General features: G+C 33.2%; 1 protein-coding gene across 3 annotated transcripts in view; it reads right to left on the bottom strand.

Annotated features, from left to right (window-relative positions):
- Window positions 1–3,113: 3,113 nt before the first annotated feature.
- LOC112685988 (synaptotagmin 1-like) overlaps window positions 3,114–18,257 on the bottom strand; it is a 38,477-nt gene continuing 23,333 nt past the window's right edge. For 2 of the 3 annotated variants that reach the window (XM_025558066.1, XM_025558067.1), the window contains exons 2-10: window positions 16,786–17,010; window positions 13,121–13,246; window positions 12,855–12,997; window positions 12,158–12,259; window positions 11,691–11,885; window positions 11,086–11,262; window positions 7,340–7,457; window positions 7,096–7,229; window positions 3,114–4,967 (exon numbers count right to left, since the gene is read on the bottom strand). In XM_025558066.1, the coding sequence (XP_025413851.1) occupies window positions 4,776–4,967; window positions 7,096–7,229; window positions 7,340–7,457; window positions 11,086–11,262; window positions 11,691–11,885; window positions 12,158–12,259; window positions 12,855–12,997; window positions 13,121–13,246; window positions 16,786–16,999 (1,401 nt within the window). In that variant the 5' untranslated portion in view covers window positions 17,000–17,010 and the 3' untranslated portion in view covers window positions 3,114–4,775. The remainder of the gene's footprint in view (window positions 4,968–7,095; window positions 7,230–7,339; window positions 7,458–11,085; window positions 11,263–11,690; window positions 11,886–12,157; window positions 12,260–12,854; window positions 12,998–13,120; window positions 13,247–16,785; window positions 17,011–18,257) is intronic. The other variant, XM_025558068.1, reaches the window with a different exon arrangement.

Genomic DNA, 18,257 nt, shown 5'->3' with positions numbered 1-18,257 from the left:
TTTTTTTTATAATAAAATATTTAATAGATTATTCGTCTCGTAATTATTTGCGTTTCTAATATTTTCCTTATCTGCAATTCGTAATGTTGTCTGTGCGCTGACGTTATATTTTTGAATTAATATTAAATTTTAATTATTTTTGTTCTTATACCACATATAATTATAATAACATGTACAATAACATTTAAAGGATCGAGAGTTCACTTCCTCCCGAAAATGTTTGACTTGCTTTAGCATTTAGGTACTTAAACGTCTTAAATAATAATTATCAAATTGACGGTCTTATAATTTATAGTTAATCGGATTCATTCAGTTATTCCTCGTATACCAATCCACCACGGCGCCGCCCAACACCCTAAAATATTCATCTGATCATGATCAGAACTGAATCTCAAGTTCAGCGCCACCGGACGACACATTACTGAGAGTAACTCGAATTTAATAACTTTAGCGCGATATTAAAATATTGAAAAATACTTACATTGTTTTTGTACTTTCTTCTTGCCGTTCTTAAAAACACGACTGTTGTATAAAATAAATTACCGATTCCGAGACGAGTTTCTCGTATACTCGTAATAAAGTGACCTGGTCAAGTCGCTTTTCAAACCATACGTTGTTATTATTATTTTTTTCTGACACTTCAGATTACAGTTTTAAGACCAAAATGTTTCATTTTTACCTGCGTCGGGGCGTATCTAGAGGAAGATTTTGAGTATTCAACTCCGCCCTTCGAAATTTTAACGAATTTTAAAAAAAAAAGTTAAAATCATCAGGGCTTACTATTTGAAACAATGGGTCTTTGTTTTTCGCGGTTTAAATTTATTTTTCTTATTTCACTTCTAATTTCTCTTGAGCTCATGACATCGTGGAAGTCAACGTTTCCTGTTCGCAGAAGTTTGGGAGCATATCAAATATTTCCACAAATCGGTTAATAATATATAGTCCACGCATTGTTTATTAAATTAACATTATTTACCATCTTTAACTTACGTACATAATACATGCGCGCCTATGCCTTTACATTTTTGGTACATACAATTTTTCAGAATAATGAACACGGTCGATGAACGTTTTACCGTGCGTATGTGTACATACCTACATATTTGTTTTATGCTTTTCAAGCGCAAGTTATACAATATCACATATCACGTAGTACATATTAAGATTCTGTTGGTGTTTTTTTTTTCTTTAAAAGTTTTATTGTCTTACTAATAAAATGTTTAGCTATATTATATTATTAAGTATTTAGTTCACATCGACAACAAATATAGACGCGGAACAGGCAGTCCTCAAACGACAACGCTTCACACTCGTGTATTTACCAGATTTTTATCAAACGGCTACACATAGAGGGTCCACTGCCGTTTCCGAGGGGGAAACACCGACGGAAAAACAATATAATAATGGTCAATTAAACAATATACACGAACTAATCGTAAAACAACTGATATGTGTGATTTAGACAATAACGAAATCATAATAATAATAATATAAATCATAAAGATAATATTGTTCATAATAATAATAATAATAATAATAATAATAATAATAATATTAATAATATGTATAGATACGTATACTCAATACGAACGTCAGATGATATTGCACTTGAAAACACTTTTAAAGTACGTATTTATTTATTCTTAGTTTTTCGCCGCGGTGGGTAAAATAGCTAATGAATAATGTGAATTGTTTTTCTGGCTCGTAAAACGTGTGATAACGTACATGTATTGGGTAGGTACTCTTGGTTTTTAACTACACATTATTTTACGGGTGTAATATTGATATTTTTGAGTTTTTAACATGTGAATTCTGTACATAACATCTGTAAATAAATTAACGTGCGTGAACGTACCAATATGCGGGAGAATGTTTTGGTGGATTCGATTAGAGCTATTCTCAGAAAATTTGAAATTGATATTGGTGTTAGACAGTTAGAAATTAATAATTTCTTATACGTTTTAACGACGTATGTATACATATATAATATATAGGTATTTGTTTATTTGTATATTAATGTGTAATACTCTAACGCGCTAATTAACATATTATTACATTGATCCAACATTATAGTATTATACATATTTTTGTTTACGGTTTTTTAAACCAAAAATTACAACACATTTTTGGGATATCTTACGAAAAAAAAAAAAAAAAAATAATATAGTCAATTGTTATAAAATAATAAACAATATATTCTTAACCAATACTGTATTTATCAGTTGTTAACTAGACATTTCGAAATACGTTCAGGAACAAAATTATATATATTATGCATTTTAGAACTTATCTCATGAAATTAATTTTACATAATATTTTATTCTTATACTTACACATAAGTTATGCATGTATATTTTTCGTTTTTCGATAAAAATTAGTCCCGTTAAAACGGCATTGCTGCAAAGCCTCTCTCGTAATAGTATAGAATTACGTTAAAAAAATGACGCGATTAACTTTCGTCAACAATTTATACATATTATGTTATTTCGGCCGAACAAAATGAAAACGTTACGTTTTGCTGTAATATAATAATTCCATGTAGTTGTTTTTTTTTTAGAGCGAAATCCGAAAGAAAGTGAAAGAGTAACGTGGTATTGATATTCGTTAAATGAAGGTATACCGGCTATTTTTCAGTATATTATATTCTTTAAAATATTTACTATTTGCGCTACCAGTGAAAAATAAGAGGAAATACGAGAGTAACAACAAGTACAACAAACAAGAACTCAGGCTTTATATGTTATGTACGATCAGAAATGTAACATTTTATTCCCGCTCTACGCTTTTTTTTTTTTTTTTTTTTTAATCAATTTTATTTCGTTTTTTAAATATATCATTTTAAGTATACCTAATAATATTATTCGAATATATTACAATATTTTACATAAATAAGTAACAATAACAAGATAAATAGTACATTTCTTTATGAATATAATTTAATAGTTATTTTTTTATACTAAAAGTTATATTATTGTTATTATTATTATCTTCATTTTTTATAACTTTATTTTTTTTCGAAGTAATGGTAAATTATAATAGAGAATAAGTATAAAAGAGATTAACAAGAAACATGCGCCTATCAAAAATGTCGATTTAACGTTTTGTCTAGGATATAATATAAGTATATCGTTATATTTTAACTAGAAATGAAGTAATAGGTAATTTTTTTTCTTTTTAAGATTATATAATAATAACTGTTGTTCCAATTTGTTAATAAACGCACCCCTTCGGTCTTTCCGAGGATAACAATAATATTATTACAATTAAATAACGAAGACTATTATAATAACGTGTTAAATCTATCCGACCAAACAAAACGTAATAATAATAATAATAATAATGGTGGTAAAATGGTATTTACACAGAGAACTTATAATAATATTATAGTATATAATAATATATTGTATTATGTTCTGAACTAGGTGTTTTAAAAACTACATAATACGTTTACACGAAGCGAATAACAGTGGCTTAGAACAACACCCGCTGGGGTTAACGAAGATAATAATATAATAAACATATTATATTATAGACAGTAATGTCCGTTAAAAAAAAAAAAAAAAAAAATGAAAGAAAAACCATAATAAGACGATATGAGTAGGTATACCATAAACTGTTATAAATGTATTCGTAAACACGCACGATTATGTATAACTGTGGGAAATGTGTATACGGGGCCTTTCAAATGTAACGTGACGACTGAATATGAAATATCCCGAAAACATTATGTCTACGTTACGTAACGGGCGAATAAAATTGTTGCGTAGTATTATTATTGACATCAGATGTAACTGCATTTTTCTACGGTCGAAGATGTACAATTGATTTACTTGTAAAATGTATTGCTGGTAAGGTCTGTAAACAACCCTCAACATTGATGTAGCGTACCATTTACAACTCGAAACACCCTGTATACACACGTTTATTACATCGTGTGTGTATAATTATATATATATTGTAATACAATAACACGGAGAAGACATAAGTAATCAGAGCATATCATTAAAATAACATCGCGTAATACGGTAATAATAATAATAATAATAATAATCGTTATTCCGACGTCCTTTTTTCTTTAAAATATCGAAAATATCGTCTCTCGCCACGCGTAGCGGAGTAACGACGTTTTCGACATTTCTAGTATGAACCAATAATAATAATAATGATTACGACAAACGACGGACAAATAAACATAGTTTTCTGGGGTACGACGAAACAAAACGGATGCGCGGAACGACGACGAAAGGGTCCTTTGCACGCTGCTGCGGTTAGTACGATACAATTGTTGTTGCGTATTATTATTACGAGTGATTTAAACGCGTTACGTGAACATGTCGATGAGGTAGTAGGCACGCGCGACTCGGGAAGAGATAGAGAGAGAATATTTTTATAAAACGAAATATAAACGGAAATTGTTTTTGCTTTGTTTCTGCTCTTATCGCTGTACAATTGTCATTGTGTACGCATCGCGGATATCATGGTAATATACAACCGTGTTGTTCGCGTATTATTTTAGAAATCATTACTAAACTATATGTATGACGATTATGTTTTGGAAATTATGTTTTTTTTTCTTTTATGATATTACGATTTTATTATCATTATTGCGCGCGCGTCCGACCGGGACGGCACGTTTGCGCGCAATGACGACGGCGATGACTTAGGGTAGGAGGTATATTATGTGGTGTGTCGACGATGTTTTTTTTATTCATCATCGGTCGGTGGCAGCAGCGGCGGTGGTGATGGTGTGGCGACGGTGGTGGTTGTTTTGCGGCTTAGTTTTTGGCGTCGTCGTCCGGATCCTTTAGCGTGTGCCACTGCGCGATCGGACGCCTCGGCGATGCCAACATGTCGGACCAGTGTCTCAGTTCGGTACCGGTTGCGTTGTAGCCCAGTACCACTTTGCCGATGGGCTCGGACGTGCCGATGCGATCGTAGTCGACGACCGTCACTACCAGGTTGACTTTCTGCAAGTTCGAGGGACAGTAATTAAAATCAAGATATGAAAACCGTGAGTGATTCGTGTATATGTATTTTTAAGAAACTCATAACGCGAACGACAAAGCACAATCTTACGCATAGATAATTTATAAGAGATTGTTATGCATTTCCGATAGCAACAATGTAATAGATAAAATATAAAAGTTCCTGTCTGGATTATGAAATTGTACACCCTGCACGATCTGTTCCGATTTGAAAAATCATCACGAGCTGTATGAAAAAAAACTACTAAATATTTTATATTTTATTCACGCGTTGATATTGTAGGGACGTTTTTAATAATCTTCAATGAATTATCTGTGGGTTCAAATGTAATACATTGTTGTTATTTTTTTATACATTTTATCGGCTACGTTTTCGTACCATTTTTCTATAGATAAAACAGAATACAAGTTTTGGTTTTCTACCACCTTCAGAATCAGAATTCGCTAACGGAACTGTTTTTTTTTTTTAAATAAATTTCTCTTTAAAAAATATGTTCTAGCCATGATAATGTTAAAGAATTCACAAATGGTGATTGATCAATAAAATTTAAACGGTTTGAGAAATAAGACGACTGGAAGCAAACAATCAGCAAATACAACAATGATTTCGACGATAATATAATTAATCATACAAGCCAAGAGTGATATGATGCGATATAAATTAACGTTTATTTAAATCCGCTGTAGAGACACTTCGATGAGTTACATACAACGAATCTGCTGTTGTTGATTGAGTACGAGAATAAAAAATAGAAAGATATTGCATATTTTATCAGTTACGTATTACACTGCGTACGGGGTGAGCTAAGTACATAGAACATATACAGAATTTAGACGGTATTCAGCTATCACCGGAGTGAATATAGGACATGATTATATTTAGTGTATGTGTAGTTGACGTCAAATCTTTCTCCCGCAGAAGTCTAAATATTATCGTCTTATTTCATGAGAACACAATTTTTTCTATCAATAACATTTTTACTTTCGGCCTGCAATAAGCTGAAAGTTAGTTAATTTACCGGTCAAACTGCATTATTTTTGCTTAAATTGTTGCTGTACGTACACGGGCATACAGTAAACAGTTTAAATAGTTTAAAGAAAAACGTGAAAACTTTTTTTTAATACCGAAAATATGAGACAATTTTTTTTTCACCACTACACAAGGTCACATTTAGTTTAATTAAAATCATCAAAGTTTGCTACGACGGACAAAAGATACGTCAAAATATTACGTCAGTGATAACAATAATGATATAGGAGATATTCGTTTCGCTATAACGTCATAATTTATTCTACGGCATTATACGTTTACACAATTTCGAGTGAATATTCAAATATTTCGAATCCATCGAAAACGACATGATTTCGAATTCCAATTTATTTCGGTACATGCATACACAACTATAACATTTTATTTATACTATACATCCTCAATCGATCAACGATTTACAAAGAGTAAAATAAAAACTTTTCGCTTTCATTTTTTGCGTTCAGTTTAAGGGATAATCATAATATGCAAATATTATATATTATATTATCTGTAAATATTATAACTAACGATCGAATGTTTACTCTGTGAGGGAAGTTGTATTTTTTTATTTTTATTATAAATAGCGCGCGATTCATGATTTTTTTTTGTTTGAATTTAATAGTCTTTGAAGTAATTTATAATAGAAAATACTTGGGTTGTTGCATTGTTATATAATTATGAGAAAGTAATTTGTAAGTTAAGCTAGCGATTCGAATCAAATTGAAAATCAAACCCAGACTAAATACACTTTTGTAGACGCAATATGATATTAAATTATATTATTTTTACCACAAGTTTAAAAAAAGGAAAGAATCCTAAGAATTAGTAAATGGTATTGCTGTATTGGTCTTTTGAAGTTGAAACCAATGTATCATTGCTCTCGACAAAATAATTGTGATCGAGTGGACTAATTTATACTTCCAAAGATATAATAAAGAAGCACACTTTTTAACTTTGTCGGATACCACGAATCGTACGTTATTTGGTGCGATAACTTGATTGTTCGCATTTCATTTATTGTATATATACAAGTGAAAGAGCACACGACAGTATATTTTGATAAAAATCAATTCAATTTACCTGTATCTGTTCGAATGGGACTTCGAATGTAAACGATTCGTTGTAGTACGGATTGAGGGTACACTTCTTTATACTAGTTTTCTTTTTCTTTAGCCGTTTTCCATTTTGCATCAGCGCGATCTTCACGTACGGATCTATAAACCGAACGAACGGACGATAGTTGTAATAATAATAGTAATTTTTTTCAGCTCAAATGCCGGGGACTTTTGTACATCGGTATAGTCCATCAAACGATTGTATTTACCTGAGAGTCCACCGACGTCCATTTTCTTTAAGTTTTTAGCTTCCAATATTACCACTGTCAGTTTTCCGGCGGTAGGCACGTAACGCAACGAGAAACAAATGTCTCCCAGCTTGTTATCCTGAAAAACGGCAAAAGAAAAAACAGGTTTTAATATCGAGGCGTATTTCGCGTTCGTTAAAACTGATAATCGAAAAAAAAACAAAAAATAATCCAATTTTCTAAAAACAAAATTTAATCGATTTTATACACGGGAACTTGTACTAGGTAATATAGCATGTTCCAATATTAATGATTTGTGCCACTATATGTGTGTGCATTTCCAATCTAATACGATATCATTAGTATTATTATTATATGATATATATATATTTATATAATAGGTTTTCAGCACTTAAATGGAATATAAAATCATCTAAGTCTCCACTATACACCTAAGTGTTTCAGTATTCTACGCTATGCATATTATAAAAAGGTCTAGTACCGCTTGTTCTACCTATATGATAGTAATTTTTACGTAAAAATACAAAAATAAATATTAACTATGTGTTTACGTAACTATAAATATATATTTAGGCTATTGGTTAAAACGTATTCCGTAGATAATACTATTCACACGTTTGCTCCTTGGGTGTTAGCGTCCAGGTTTTGTCGATACGATATCGCGCTCCATCGTAAAATATTAATCACACGTATTACATTTTACTTTTATTCCTCGCGGTCTCGTGCATCGCGATTCAAATCAAACGAGAACCGATAACGGATCGAATCTATAAAACGATTGTATCTTTTAAACACGTTTAACGATACGGCACTTGAGCTAGTATTACACGGTAATCTTGGTATAATATTTTACGAGTTGAAGACATCGTATGAACAAAATCGAGCGTTGTACGGTTCATCGGTGTGTTATAATATATGTATGTATTTTTAGCGTCAAATGCCTACAACACTAGATATATACATATACAATATATATCCTATGCTAATAATCATGTTCAATACTCCGAACCTAATAAAATCTAAAACAATCATATCATAATCATACCAATGTTTTTGTACTCATATGTTACTCAATAACTATGTATACGTAGTTGTTGAGTAGTAGTAACTATATATGTAATTATATTAATAAAAAAAAAACATAAACATTATATTATAACAATACATATATTTATATATATATATATTATACGTATACGTGAAAATTTGCATAATTTCAGAGGGCTACTACTGTATAAACCATAATAGCGACGCACTCGGCACATTGGTATTTCAAAGGTCGAACACACGAATGGCATTGAATAAAGTACATTCATAGGGCGCGTTTTACTGTTATGTAATACATGTGCATATATTTATATCGCGTTGTTTAATTAAAATCATTATAATTTCGAAACACGCGCACTTGGTTGGTTTCTGGGTGTGAACGGTGATGTAGAACCGCGATGCTTCATACGAATACAATTTACATACATTGTATTACAAGTATAACAGCAACAGTTACAATTTAGAAGTTAAAACTGTTCTTAAGCGTATCTGTACGTTTTACACGTTCACGGCCAGTGGATAAGCTCGAGTGGAACTCAGGTATAGTGACTACGAATTAATACGATCCCCTTTATCGGATCTGATATTACGCTGGTCAAAGTTTGAACAAACTGTTTAAATCGATACAGCTTAGCTGCTTAAGATGGACCAAAAGAACTTAAAAAAGTTTGTCGGAATAAATCGGAATCTGTACGTTGTCAATACGAAATATATATTGACCATAACACTTATAAGTAACACCGGTAAGTCTAAGGGTATAATTCCGTGTCACATTTTATACGAAATTTGATGGGCGTGAACGTATATAACATATAATATTTTACGCGTAAACGTTGCGTATATTATGTCTGAAGAGTGCGTCCCACATCGTGTTCGCGTGATTGGTCGAGAAACAAACGCGCACGTACACTATAAATGCATAAATAATAATTATATAATTATTTACGTAATTATTATGTGCATGCACGAACGAAAACGAATTGGATAAACCGGACGATGCACGGAGTAATCTGTTGACAAACGAATCGAGAACGAGAAAACAGTCGGAATACGGCGGCGATTTATTGGGAGCCGAGGTGCGGTGATTGATCTTATAGAGACCGTTGATGATACCAATCCTGCGTCCGCGTCACTTGACCACAACAATATTAATGTTAATTATAAAAAAAAAAAAAACGTTAACGCTAACCGTCAACGGATGGAGCGAAAAAAAGACCGTGAAAAAGTCACGTCAATTTTATCTCAACGACAAAAACTGTCAAACGCAAGAATGTCTAAAAAAAATAAACAAACAAATAAATATTCCTAGAACATTGAAAACAAAGGGTTGTTAGGGTATTAAAACTGATGTAAAAATAAATAAATCATAAACAAATAAATTATAATATTAGCAGAACACCACAAAAACACGAGACACAGCACACATTTTGGTATGACACAGGGCTATATTTCGGCTGAGAAGGCCGTCGTACTTACGTGAGTATATATTTTTTACATTGTTGGTTTTCGTGGTGCACCGTGTTCCAACAAAAATCGGGTCGATTTTTTGTATTCAAACCAAAACAATACAAACAGAAAAAAATAACAAAATACAATGCTTGCGAACAACAATAGATAATAATAATATGAAAAAATGTAGATGTAAAGAAGAAATAAAATATAGTAATATATAAATATATATATATATATATATATATATAAATGTATACGTGTATTTAATAAAATATATATATTTAAAAAAAAATAAATAATATATGTACAAAGTATATGAATCATAGGTATACATTAATCATAAAATGTATTTACTATATAAACTTATAGACACCATACATATATATTATATATATATATATATATTTATAAACGTATGTATGTGTTTGTGTGTGTGTGTGTGTGTGTGTGTGTGTGTGCGCGCGCGAGCTCGCATGTGCGTATGTGTGTGTGTTGTTTGTGTAATAATATATTTATACATAGAATAGAAAAGTATTGCATGCTCGTTTTATACGAAAATCATTGCACCTAAATTTAACCAATGAATATAATATATCAAGTAAAAATTACGAATAAATGTTCAAACAGTAAAATAGTAAAACAAAGTTTGATTGTGAAAAAACTAGTATTATCTATATGAAAAAAAAAAAAAAAAATCAAAATCAAGTAGTCTCCTCCTTCTCACCCAGCTTTAGCAAAACATCGTATACCTATACGTAACGTTATACGCGTACAATACGAATATTACACAGACAAAAATATTATTTTATGATGTTATTATTATTGTAAGCCGACGGATGAAAATGCCTAGGTAAAAAGTAGGTGCATGTAAGAGTTCGCAACGGTAGTTCACACAAATATAGAACATTTGCATTTACGGCGGCATATTGTACGCGACAATACGGTGTTGGGACAACCATAACTGTTGTTGCTAGCGGTACGCATTTTTCTAAGACAACTCTATCCGCCGCTCACGTTTGAATGAACTCCCAAGCGGCCGAACAACCAGACGGATCTCGGTGAAATCGCGTATCCTTAAGGTAACGATCTATATATGGTGAGGTGTAGTATGCACGGTAACTGCATACATGGTTAGCACAACAATATTAACATGGTGTATATATGTATAGTATAAAATTGGTCCGTTGTCGAACGAACAAATTATGTTGGACGCCACGAGCTCTCCACGATTGTTTTCGATTACTGACCTGTCCTCCTTCCCCTTCGACGGACTGCAACTCCCTCCACTCCTCGATGGTCTGGGCCAAATCGATCTGGCACAACGGCACCTTCACCTCGCCAATCTGATCGTGCTTGGAAAACCGGTCGAAATCGAAAATGGCGAACACCAGGGTCTTGTTCATCGCGTCCGCGTAGGGTATGCCCTGAAAACGCAATCACACAACGCGCGTGTTACTATAGGTCCAGTCGTGTGTATGGTTAGGTCTTTACACCGGCGACGGTCGCGGGTACGTTACTCCGAGTTGTGGCTCGTGCGAATCGCGTAAATCGTCCGCAGCAACGGCGGTTCCCCGATCAGCGACACGTAGAAATAGTCTATCGCTAGCGCGGTAACCCCGGTTAAACTTGAAAAATCTGCCTTTTTTTCCCGGATGAAAACACGTTCGCGGTGCAATCTCGCGCCCCCTCGCGGTTACGCGTACACCCCCGCGAGCCGAGTTCATTTTCGTGACCGTGTCACTCCACCGCAAACGTGTGCGACAAAAAATGCGATCCTCGGTCGCGGCGGATTTGATTTTTAGCCGCGAGCGAATCGGGAACCACCGTTGCAGCGGTCCACAGCCTATTCTACCTTGAACTGGAACGTTTCGTTGAATACGGGGTTCAGCGTTTTTCTGTGCACTTTGGTCTCGAACTTCTTCTTCTTGTCCGGCAACAAGTACACCTTTACGTACGGGTCCGAAGTACCGCCCATGTCCAGGGCCGGCAAGTCCTCCGCTTGAATCACGGTCACGGACAGAGTGTTGCCTTGAAAATCGTATTCCATCTGTAACACATACGAGCGCATTATTGTTATTATTGCTAAGCATCAGAGGATATATGCTCTTTGTCCTATATGGGTTGGTGATAACGTTCGCTTGCGAAAATGGCTACGGAAAAAATGACGGAGAAAACATTTTCCTGAACACTTATGCTTAAGGTTATTTTTGAATACATACGATGAGATGAAATATTCCGTTGATTTCATTTTTTACGCGGACACTTTTACCTAGACTTATATAGTGTTTTAACATTACGATGATAATATGCGATGCGCACCTTGAACTGTAACCTTCCCAATTTTTTCTCGTCTTTCGTACTGTCTCCTTCTTCCGCGATCTCCTCCGCGTTATCAGTCAGTTCTTCCATGTCTGGTTGTATCTGTAAAGAAAAACCGTGATCAATGACGTTTCCACCCGGACAGCGACGTTCGCGTGGCCATCGCAGTCGTGTTACGTGCATTATTATCATCATACAAAACCGATGATTATTGTTGAGACGGGTTCACTCTTCACGTTCGGGTTCACGGCACCGTGCCGCGAAAAATATTCGTCTCCGATCGACCGAACCACATGGTTACATTTGTCGGTGTCGGATTTAACGGTAATTTAGTCCGGAAAACGAAACATTGTTGTACACTTAATGGATTACTGTCGTATATCGCATTACATTGTTATAGTGCGAACGTTTCGAAAAAAACGAACAATGCCGAAGGAAACCGTTTGCTATACATAATTTATTATCTTCGGACACGTTACGAAAAAAAAAAAAAACTGTAATGAACACTACGACGAGATAAATCTTGCGTCGATGATATCATATCCGTTTGCTATTCGATTTCATTATGAAAACATTGTACCACGTCGATCGTTTCGACACGAGACATCACAACGGCTCGCGATCGCTATGATAATAATATATCACACCATCCACGTCGTGGCGGTGACCACCGCGTGATATACATGCGAACTCTTACTTTTTCTTTGTAGGCCGAACCCAGGAGTTGGACAGCCTTTAGATCTACGACGCCTTTGCCTTTCTTCCCATCTTTTGTTCTCCGCTTCCTGAAGAATCTGTGTATGCAGAAGCCCACGAATCCAACGGCGAGCAACATTACCGCTGCACAACCGATCGTAGAGAGCGATAAAACATTTATTTATCAAAAAAACACAGTACTTACAACAATACTATTTATACTACGCGTGTTATTATATATATATGTTACAGTTAATGTATACCGACCTATTATTATTGACCAAGACGCCCATGGTGGCATTTCCGAACTTTCCGTTGGACTCAGCGTGTTGGGCGTGGACGTGATGAACGGCAGGGTCGGCGTCCTCAAATCTTTGTCCGAGAGTTTTGTTTCTGAAGGACAAAACACAAATCCGACCGAATAAAGTATATGAGTGAATATGTATCGAATCTTACGCGCACGCATATATAATGTGATCTGAGTATTATTCCGTGAGGTTAGACAAGTTTTGTTCGTCGATTGAAACATGGTACCCGATAGTATATAATAGGCTACAGACGGGTCGTGCCTCTCATGCACAAGCACGACCTGTAATAATTGACTTTAATTGTATTATCAATTAATATGATAGTTTAAAGTTGTGTTTCCGACAAAACGTCGATTAGAATTATAGCAGGAGTGTTAAGAACGTCTATAATTATATTCGTATATTTATTATAAGGTAATAATGATTTTTTTCAAAATTTAAAGATCATATTTTAGTTCGCTTTTGGTAACCCAGTGTCGCGTTTGTATATTTTTGTAGTGCGTGACCTGCTATCAAAATATCTGGACACGCCTATGCGATACACAATAATAATATGTTAAATTTTGGGTTGCAAATCAAATAATATACATACATACGGAATATGCATATTATATGGAATATGCAGGGTTTTTCAATATGGGGAAGGGGGATTTGAAAATAAATAATTACACAATTGTCAACAAGATTAAGTTTAAAAAATGAAGATGAAGCTTGCTTAGTTTTTACTTATATTCAGCATAAAATATAAAAAATTAACATAAAAATATAATTATAAAAATAATAGAAACAAAATAAAATTTTTATTTCAAAGTCCAGTCTACAATTTTAGTTAGAAATAGAATAAGTGTAAGGTACGGTAGTACAGTAATTGAATCTGAATGGAGTGTTAAATACTTGGTAATTATTATGGACCAGAAGCAACTATTCAAGGAACACACGAATGACATATCAGCGAAGGCTTTTGATATAACCAGATAACACGGATAGGGAAGAGCGGAATTAGTTGCTACATGGGTAAGTTGTTACAGTAAAGTATTTATTCCAATAAATTGTTGTTACATGTTGGACCTAACAATTAACGTCAAACATTAACAGAGGGATAGAACGCAAACATGGAGAAATAAACTACCTCCTAGCCCAGTTTTTGCCAGGGTATGGCATTTTCAGGGAATACCTTCAACAATTTAAGTGAAGAGAGACTAATACATGTCAACTATGTGAATTCACCTCAAACATGGCGAATAATTCTGTACTTGAATGCGATGCATAGCATACTGCTCTCATAAAGATGGAAGTGTATACAAGCGAAGAGGTCAACAGCGGACAACGTTATAGAAGTCATGTTAAAATCAATGGGGAACTGGAGAAGAATAGTGAAACTAGGTGTGAAGATCATGAAGAGGAAATGAAGAGGTAGATCAAAAGAGGAGAAACATGAAGACAAAAAAATATAGCCAAGTAAATACATTTTGCATCGAAAATTAAAATTGAAGAGTTTAGAGCCCTTTTATTTTTATGCAATTATTTGTATGAAATATAAGGTGCATATATTGTACTACAATTATTCTTATTAAAATAAACGATGCGCATGAGGGGCAGTAGCGCTAAAACGATTCCTTTCCAATTTCCCGTTTTATTTGTAAAAAATTTCTAATAACTGTAATAGGTGAGGTTATTCAAAATGTTTCTTGAAATTCAAATTTGGTTAGTTTTTTTTGTTGATATTTGCTATACCTAATCTATTAAAACGTTCTCTTGTTATGGTTGATCTTAAGTATGTTTCAATGTTGAAAATTTTCTCTGGTGTAGCTGAAGAAATAACCCAACGATGCTGTTATTGTCGGTAATATCAGTTCAGTTTTAATCATATATGTCTATAGACTTGGGTTATAAATTGCAATAATTAGATAAATACATGATTACAATTTTAAGCATGGCCATTTACACATATATAACCGTGATTTTATGATACTATCTTAAATTGTAGATAAATATGAAAAAAAAAAAAAAAAAATATGGGCAAGGGTGGCTTCAGCCCGTAACCTACCTCTACGTACGCCACCGCTACATCACTACACACATTCAAATCTCTATTCAACGAGACTTAGAGTAAAGAATTTTTATTTTCAAAACGTTTTTTTTTTCAAACAAATTTTTCTAAATTATTATTTCACAGTCATATTATAATGTTTGCAATTCGAAATTTTCAAAACTAAAACAAAATAAAGCTTCAAAAACAACAACAGTTTCATTCCAGACTATACTTTATTAATTTCAGAATTATACTTAAATATTTGCATACGTTTTGTTAGGTGGAAATGAGTTTATTTTAGCGAAAAAAATGTTATTCATTTTGAACGAAACATTTTTCACAAATATTTTTTGTAAAGAACCATCAAATTGGTTAAATATAATTTCAATTGCGTATACATTTTACGGTTCACGGTATCATCGGATGTTCTCATACTGTACTAGTGGTATTTATGCGAACCAATGGACTCGTCGATAATATTACACAAAATAAAGATTTACCTAAGTCACCGTATTTCTACAGAAAACTGCCTTTTCCTCACATTTATTGAACCGTCGTGCAAAAGTCATAAAAATTCTGTTTTTATTGCTTTCGAGATATTAAATATATATATATATTTTTACCTTAATTTCTCATTTATACGGTCGATTTGTGGAATTGTTTACGATTTTAAGGCAAAAAAAAAAAATAATATTCATATAGGTGTTTTTTTATTGAAAATTTGATGAAAAAATATAACTATACATTTCTATTGTAAATGATTACAATATGCGTACGTTTAGGGCATTCGAGTATTTTTTTATTTAAATTTGGATCCAAAATAGTGCACAATCTTTATTCGATTAATGGTAATGTTTAATGTGTTATTATAATAATAAATATATAGATATTATATGTAGTCAATGATACATATAATTTTAAAAAAAAACAATCTTATATTAAATGTAAGATTGTTTTTTAAAATTTTTTTAGTAAACATTACTCAATTTTTATTTCTAAAAACATATTTTTAAGGAGTACTTGTATTACATTTTTGTATACAGTTTATAAGTGAATAATTATTTGTTTTATTCTCAGTACGTCATTTAATATTTTTTAAAATTTAATAAAATAGAACCCCATTCTATAACAGTTCCTTTTAGGTCGCGACTCATGGACAATGACTTAAAACTCATTTTTGATTGAGATAAATCGATTTTTAAACATAAATAAAATAGTATTTGTAATACACCTGTATAAATTGTGTCGTCAGAAAAAACGAATTAAATATTTAACTATCATTAATGTAATTAGAATTCACATGGAAATACTGGGCTCCGCCGAAAAAACTCACGTGAAAGCTTTTTATACAAGTATAATTTTAACAGGCAAAAAAAAAAAATAAAAACTAACGTACAACGTATTCTATACAAGCATGGCGAGGAACGATTTTCGAGACAGACTAAACACGACGGTTATCAATTATTTTCCGACTCATTGACACGGAAATTGATTCGCATCGCAGTCAGATCGTATTATTGTTTTGTCAAAGATAATAATTAATAAACGGTGTACATAAGGTCGAACCCGTTTGACGATTATATAATACTCACTTAAGACTTGAGTGGGTTCTAATTTTGGAATCATTGTCAACTCGGCTATCCCAGAACCGTCTTGCAGCACTGGTGTGCCCTGTTTCCCTGACTGGTCGAGCCCCTGGGCCGCCATGCTGCCGACCGACTTGTTGCTGGTCGCCGAATTCGGTAGTTCTGTTGCCGTTTTGTCGGCCGGATCCGATCCGTCGGCCGACTTGTCAACAGGTGCCATATTCTCTTCTCCTGTAACACCCGTACACAGCGTATGAACATAAGTTAGGCTATATTATGTTAGGCTATATTTATTTTTACACGTTCGTAGGACAAAATACATACCACAAATACGAATATTATAATTATGATAAAATATGTTAATGATCTCTGTTCCACAACCATTTTCGAGTAAACCACGTGATAGTATTATGATAAAGCGCATAATTTTTCTTTGGAGAACGACAGTAAACACACGCAATTATAGTATAATATCGTTCGAGCATGAACATTTTTTATTGAACACTTATGATTTGTAAAAAAAATTGTATAAACCGTAAGACGTCCGTTCTAAATTAAATCAGATATGATAATATATCGTATTCTCGGTGGTACTATTCTGTGCTTAATAATTATATAATACGCGTAGCGTAGCTCAAAAATATTCATCTTAAATATTATTTTCCTTAGTGTTATCCGATCATAATTATACGTTTACGAATATAATACTCTAGAAAATATTTCAGTTCGAAATACATTTTCATTTTCACAGTATTCGATTAACAAACGAGTATGCAATTTTTAAGAAACGATAAGAATGGCGGAAAACTTTAAACTGGACAAAAATGAAAATCAATCCTACGACGAAAAATACTAAAGAATACGCAGAGTTAAGTACATACACATTGCTTTGGGTTTAGAACCGTTGATCAAAACATTCCATCTTCAATTATCAAAATTGTGATATTTTCGGTTTTCACTATCTTCCTACACGCTTTCACGTGTTGTTTACGACTTTTATCCGAATATACTGAACTGTATTAATATGATGACTGCGGGGGATTCGGAGTAATAAATAACTCGGAAATTTAATTTCGTAAAAGACCAAGAGCATATATGGCATATTTGGCAACAGCGGTGTTTTCGGAAATATTTCCGAACCATTAGTATCTCGTCGCATGTTTTTCAAATTTTTTTATTACTCTTATAGAATTCCGAAAAAAGCCTGATCGATAAATGTATAGGTCAGCAATAGTTCGTCCAATTAATTCGATAATAGGTACGGCACTAACTTCCTCGTAAATATTCTGTTTTAAACTTTTACAAGTTGCTCAGTAACTGTTCATCATATAGTAAATACGAGTATAATATAAGCATGGTGGATTTTAGAAATGTTTTAAGTACAAGCAAAGTTTTAGTCTATTCTTCTTCTTCTTCTCCTTCGCCTTTCTCCCAACTATTTGGGGTCGGCCGCCCTTGTCTTAAACCTTCACTCATCT

Source organism: Sipha flava, unplaced genomic scaffold (assembly GCF_003268045.1).
Source record: "Sipha flava isolate LNK unplaced genomic scaffold, YSA_version1 2_pilon_pilon, whole genome shotgun sequence".
In the NCBI taxonomy this organism is placed as follows: domain Eukaryota; kingdom Metazoa; phylum Arthropoda; class Insecta; order Hemiptera; family Aphididae; genus Sipha; species Sipha flava.
This window is presented reverse-complemented; position numbering and strand designations above follow the sequence as displayed.